The sequence below is a fragment of the Platichthys flesus genome, chromosome 17, assembly GCF_949316205.1.
Source record: "Platichthys flesus chromosome 17, fPlaFle2.1, whole genome shotgun sequence".
Lineage (NCBI taxonomy): Eukaryota > Metazoa > Chordata > Actinopteri > Pleuronectiformes > Pleuronectidae > Platichthys > Platichthys flesus.
The window spans coordinates 11,632,938-11,639,401 of NC_084961.1; the positions used below are offsets into that span (position 1 = coordinate 11,632,938).

Here is a 6,464-nt window from a genome sequence, read left to right on the forward strand (position 1 = left end):
GAGAGAGGGAACTAGTTTTCCTTTTGAAACTGGCCTTCTGAGAATGTGTGCCTGGATCCACCGTGTTTTACGCGTGGCCCTATATGTGTGTAGTGACAATCCCAATTTCGTTTGAGGATTTATAAATGGACACACACTATACCCATAAAAAAAGTACTTCCGGTTACACCAAAAAATATAAATATACTCCGTTGAAAATATACTCCGTTTTCAAGCACATCAGACAATGTCAGGGAAATCCCAGGCCTGTGCCATCCTTCCACAGGGGTTGGATGTTGGAGTGATTTTAGAGAGTCATTCATCAGCGTTTATAAGACAGCTGGAAATAAAGTCCACTTCTGTTAAACCACCACTGTCATGGATTGTACTGAAGGTCAATCATCTACTTAGGGACCGAGTGATTTCTAGATTTGCAGCTTGAACGCTGTTCATTTTGAAATTTCGACGAACTGAAATATAAAATAATTTCTCTCCAGAATGAGTGTATGAACTCCTGTAATCCAAGATTATACTGCATGCTGGGGGAGGGTCCTGCAAAAGCCACGGTGCAGGCAACCCGGTCTGAGACCGGGTTGGTGCAGCAGGTGAAATATAAAAAGCGTAATGCCTCATCTTTAGTATAAAACATTAACACAAACCCAAATTGGGTTTACCCTAAAAAAAACACACCAAAGCATGGGTTATACATTATGTCCATTGATAACATCCTGTTGCAGGCCCACGGTTGCTTCATGGGCCTTGCAATTAGACACGGTTGTCAACATGCATGCAATGAGCTTCATCTTAAACTTTTCAAAAGCACCGAGGTCGAGTATATGTCATGTTCTCTCTGTTCGAGTAAATCCGTCCTTTCACCACATCACTTAATATCACTGGGCCCAGAAAAGCCTCACAACACGCCTGCGGGACACCAAGACATTATACCGCACTGCTGTCCCGCCATTTAATAATCCTGCGGTGGCGCACACGCGCGCACACACACTCACACACACACACAGAGACCCACATGATGCTGCAAATAGTCTGCTAGAAAGGAGATGGGTCATTTAATCGAGCCCAGAGGGTTTTTAGCCCGCAGGTATATACAACCTGCCCCAACGCAAAGCATGCGTGTCTTTTTAGTGAGCACTCAGGCGATTAGAAAAGGTGCAGGATCTGGTTTCTCCTCTGCGTGTCCAAGTGGAACACGGACAGGGGAATTGACCACTATGTAAAATCACTGAGGGGTGACCAAGGTGCGAGGCGCGAGAGCTGCAAGGCACACAGTGCGCCTGCAGTACTGGATTATCAGAGGCAATAAAAAACATTTAACCAATGTCAGGCAACCCAACACAAACGTGACTCTTACCTGCAGCATGCACCTGGAGATTCAGAAGTAGGCTATACTCTGATTTTAAACAAAAATATTCTGATTAAGAAAGAGTCTGGAGGAAGAAAACAGATCCGTATGCATGTGCTGCGGCTCACGTCCCAGCCGCTATGTGCTCCTCTCTTGCTCCGCTGCTGTAAAATGATTATCCGGCTGGGTTGTGCACTTTTTAAATCCCGCAAAGTAAATAACAACCGTAGCTGCACGGCGATAATAGCAAGGTACCAAGTTCTTGCTCCAGAAAAGGAGAAAATTGAAACTAAACGCCGCATTTAGACAACCATTTTTGATAAGAGGATAATTGAGGCGACACTGGCGTGTAATTAGGGGGATAATTTATGCTATATCCACTTTTATTTCCACCCTCCCAAAATAAATCCTGTCCACAATCATTACACGCGAATTGTTCTTCATTTTACAGCTGCAATTTGAGCAAAGTGTGGCCGCTAATCAAATAGCTTTTCCTGGTTACTTGATTGCAACCATAATTATTTTCCATCGTCCGTATTATTGGTGGAATCGCTGAATGCAACATTGTGGCAAAAAAAATTTAAAAACACGATCTGAATCCTTGTAAGCGGAAAGTAAATTTTATTCGTATTTACCAATCGAACATTTCAGCCCTCAGAGGGAAACTGTATAATTTACGTATATTGAGGACCCTACAAGGTCTCGGATAAAAGACACTGTCAGTTTATCTCGGTATCCACCCTTCTCTGGGCAAAATAACCTATTGTACCTCAGGCATATTGATATTTGATGTGTCACATGCACTGTATTTTGAATTGTCTGAGGATCCTTAATCATATGGTCAGTAGCCCCAGAAGAACAAACCCGAGCAGTTATTATATAGAGCAGAGGGGGGAGGGGGCTTAAAGAGGGGCTGTTCATTAGGCGACAATATAAATACCACACTGCAAAAAATATTTTTAAATTATATGACAATTATAAGGATAACATGTTTAATTTGTGCATAGAAATCCGCAGGGCTGTGGATCTATTTCCTCTCGTTCTTCCAAAGCAATTCCACCTGTTTCAGAAGATCCCTTGATACAAAACAGATCCCTCCATCAGTGTAAAAGTGGCTCACTTGCAGAAAGAAATATATTTTAATGTGCATTTAATACGACTGGGATTATTCCACATTTGTAAACATGAAGGAATACAAATGGAACTCTTCCATGACTTGTGAAGATACTTTGTTTTATTTGCGGTTAAAGAATCCCTTGTAAATGATTTATTAGGCTTTTTGGTTTGAAACGTGTTTGATATTAAATCGGATATTAACATTCCTATAAACAGGATGTTTGTGTGATGCTTCCCTATATGTAATTAATTCCAGAGGAAAGGAGGAGTTACAAGCAGGAAAAGAGGCGCATATAGAGACATGCTGGCTCATCAGGCTAAATCAATGTGCGCACTATATGTTGCGCGTCGTGCGTAATTTATGGGTTTGGGTAAAAGAAAAAAAAATCGAATAGGCAATTCCAAAAGACCCGCTTTTACGCGAGAAGCTTGTCTGTGGGATTTAGACGTCTTTCCAACCATATATTATTTCCCCCCATAGTTGTGGTGGGAGCTGGTAAGGTGGGTTAACTCCAGCTCAAGTCTCCGTGAGGCGCAGAGCACTGATGACGTTGGGTTGGATGACCAATCGGAAGGCGCTGCCCTTTCGAGACTAACCATTTTACTTGTAGTGTCTGCATCAAGTCTGGAAGCAAGGGCTCAATTTTAACAGAATCCACCTTAAAATCTCTCCCTTACCTTATGCCTACCTTCCGCCACTTTGAGTGAGAATATCACGGGACGAGGGGGAAATAAAGGCGCCGGTGGAAAACCCCGGTGTTAATAGGACAATATCTGTTTCGCGGCGGAGAGGGGAGAGAGACAACAACACAGCGAGGGAGAGAAAACCGATTTGGTCTTGAGAGAGAGGGGGGTGAGTGCTCTCAAGGCAGAAAATTCGATGATGACCATGACTACGATGGCTGACGGTCTGGACGCTCAGGACTCGTCCAAGTCTGCTTTCATGGAGTTTGGGCAGCAGTCGCAGTCGCAGCAGAGCTCCCCGTCGATGGCCGGCGGCCACTACCCGCTGCACTGTCTCCACTCCGGCTCTCACGCTCACCACCAGCACGACAACACCCCGTACCCTGGGACCAACACCTACAACAGGTCTTTACCGTACCCGTACGTGAGCCACCCGCACCACAGCCCTTACCTGCCATCGTATCCGAACAACACGGGAGGACAGACAAGGTTAGACGGCACAGGTAAGAGACCCCCTTTACACCAGCCAGATGGAAAGCGCACCGCGTCCGATCCATCCCCGGCGCACATCAGTGCCATTAGCGCGTATACCGCCCTGGCCCAGATTTGGGATCGAACCGTTCTCCGTGCCAGTGTTGGTGCCATGCCCAGCTCACTGCACGGCCGCTCCAGATTGGGATGCAAGATCTTTCAGCCTCAGATATGCCGAAGACAATCGCGCGTAAATGGCACCGGATAATTCGACACCCAGCCTTTTACCTCCAGCCTCGTGTTGCCGTTCCGTTTAACACTCCCCACAGATCCCACAAAACCTGTTTTAATGCCCGGGGTGTGATCATCACGACCGTGCAATCCTCACCAACTACTCGTAGAAAATTAGGCAGCCCGCACGCCCTGGATGTTGTAATTAGCATTTAATTGACATGTCATTACCAGCAATATCCTAAATATGACAGCGTATGAGGATTGTGGCTGCCACGGCGCGTAAAGCCGATGTGAGATGTCAACGTTTATCAGCCTTGCTTTTTTAATTATTTTAACGCACTTTTATTCGTTGCCTCTAAATGTATCTACGCATCCATCCTACACATATTTCAGTTGATTTGACGCGGTGGTACGAATACATAAGTAGTATGTGCACAACCTGCCTGTGAATAATAATAACTTTGCTTGTTTTTGTTGCAGAGCAGCAGAAAACGACGGTGATTGAAAATGGGGAAATTCGTTTTAATGGAAAAGGCAAGAAGATCCGCAAACCTCGGACAATTTATTCCAGTTTGCAGCTTCAAGCGCTGAACCACCGTTTCCAGCAAACACAGTACCTCGCTTTACCGGAGCGCGCCGAGCTGGCTGCCTCTCTAGGACTCACACAAACCCAGGTATGGGAGGGACACACTCCGCTGTGGCTTTTTACATTATACCATCAATTGTTACACATTTTAGATTGAAATATTTTTATATATACTTTGTTGTATCTGACATTAAATAATTAATTTGATTGTTTTGCAGAAATAGTAAGCCTCCCTGCAGACTATTTACCGATGCGTCATTTTCTAAGTGTATGCTCCCCTCTCGTCCTTCCCCCAACAGGTAAAGATCTGGTTCCAGAATAAGAGGTCAAAGTTCAAGAAGCTGCTCAAGCAAGGCGGCAACCCGCACGAGAACGACCCCATCCCGGGCTCCATGTCCCTCTCCCCGCGCTCCCCGACCATCCCTCCGATCTGGGACGTCTCGGCCTCTTCCAAAGGTGTAAACATGCCGGCCAACAGCTACATGCCCGGCTACTCTCACTGGTATTCCTCCCCACATCAAGATTCAATGCAGAGATAGGCTGAGGACGGACGACGAGGCATGCAGGAGGGTCGGCGAGCCGTGCGGAGGCCTGGGTATCTCCGCCATGCAGTTTCCAAACGTAGCCTACAATTTGTGTCAGCGCAGAGAATTGGGTGCTGGAGAGGAGACAGAAAATAAAAAAAAAACTCCGCTGCGTCTCGGCTTCAGGATCAACCGCAGCCAAGCCTCGGTGCGGCGACACACACAGGGGGAACTAACTGTTTTTTTCCCAGCGTAACATGGCTGCTCAGTGGACTCGCATATTTGTTATGCTATCATTCATGTCAACATCTGAACGTCAATATACCAAATATTACCAGTGACATTTTTAGCCACTTTTGGGCAAGGACTGCTGACCCTCTCCGTGCGCTGTGACGCACAGAGCCTCTCGCCATGGTGGACTCCTGACTGCTTTTCCCTTTTTGTTTTTGGTTGTTTCTCCAACATGCAAAACCAAGCAAACTGTCTGTCTGTAAATATAATCTGCGAATTCAGTTGTACATACACTTTTTATGTTTTGTCAGATCGAGTAAACCGTGACTCAAAAAAAACCCACAGACGCCTGCTGTTTGCATGATTTCCACTCATTTTAAAACGAGGCCTTTTTATGCTCCATATTGGCCCAACATCACATTAGAACAGGCCCATTTCCTGTCCCCCTGATGTGCACAGGCTGACACGAGACAATGCGAACACAAGGTAATGACAGTGAAAAGCTCATTTCACCGAAGTAAACACCTTAAATAAACCAAAGCGCTCGGTGGCTGATGAAGTATATAGATTTATCAAATGCGCTCCACACCAGAGGAAATTAACTTACCCTGCACCGCTGCTGCCTACATTCACCCCGAAAGGCATTTGCTCCAGGTCCAGCTTATCTCGTCATTTCACCCTCAATTATTAGACGTATTGACAAAATGTTTTCTCCCTTCTCTCCGTCCTAATGCGGGGCGTTAAATGCCAAGCTCCGCGGGATCGATGTGGAACAAAGCAGCCAGCTGCAGTGGCGTTCAATATGAAGGAGATATTTGGGACAATTTGTGGGTTTTTATCCAAGTGAGGCTTTTTTCCCCCTCCATTCTCATAAATGCAGGCATAATTAGGGTAATTTTTGATGTAGCCCGCTGATTACAGCGTTTTTACCGTCAAAGATAATTACCTGTAATTTTCAACCACTTTTAATACTAAAAGGCATCTTTATTTGGATTTGAGGTAGCACAGATGGAACAAAAGAGAAAATTATTCGGTTATTCATATACAAATTGCCGAGACGAGTGAGCGCTCGGGATATTATCTGAAATTACGACGATGAAAAGCTCCATGCAGCTGTCAAATCGCGGATGTCCCACTGGCGCACATTGAGCCTACCTGGGCCCCCCACCCATATCAAGCTCATCCCCATCCCTCCGCAGGGCTGGGGCTCATCTGCTCCTGGGGCCCATGTGCACCCAGATCCTGCAGCCGGGCTGCAGGGGGCCCGGCCCTGCACGTC

The 6,464-nt window shown here is 45.9% G+C and overlaps 1 protein-coding gene across 1 annotated transcript; it reads left to right on the top strand.

The window, feature by feature from the left end:
* The first annotated feature begins 2,982 nt into the window (after nucleotides 1–2,982).
* dlx6a (distal-less homeobox 6a) lies at nucleotides 2,983–5,517 on the top strand. The gene is made up of 3 exons (XM_062410116.1): nucleotides 2,983–3,642; nucleotides 4,325–4,518; nucleotides 4,730–5,517. Exons 1-3 carry the CDS (start codon nucleotides 3,336–3,338, stop codon nucleotides 4,967–4,969), a joined length of 741 nt encoding a protein of 246 aa, XP_062266100.1. The 5' UTR covers nucleotides 2,983–3,335; the 3' UTR covers nucleotides 4,970–5,517.
* The last annotated feature ends 947 nt before the right edge of the window (nucleotides 5,518–6,464 follow it).

Bases quoted from the DNA above. Each gene is read 5' to 3' on its own strand.
- dlx6a (XM_062410116.1), top strand. From the start codon at position 3,336: ATGATGACCATGACTACGATGGCTGACGGTCTGGACGCTCAGGACTCG. The intron at 3,643-4,324 runs GTAAGAGACCCC...TTTTTGTTGCAG, and splicing joins GACAAGGTTAGACGGCACAG to AGCAGCAGAAAACGACGGTG. The intron at 4,519-4,729 runs GTATGGGAGGGA...TTCCCCCAACAG, and splicing joins TAGGACTCACACAAACCCAG to GTAAAGATCTGGTTCCAGAA.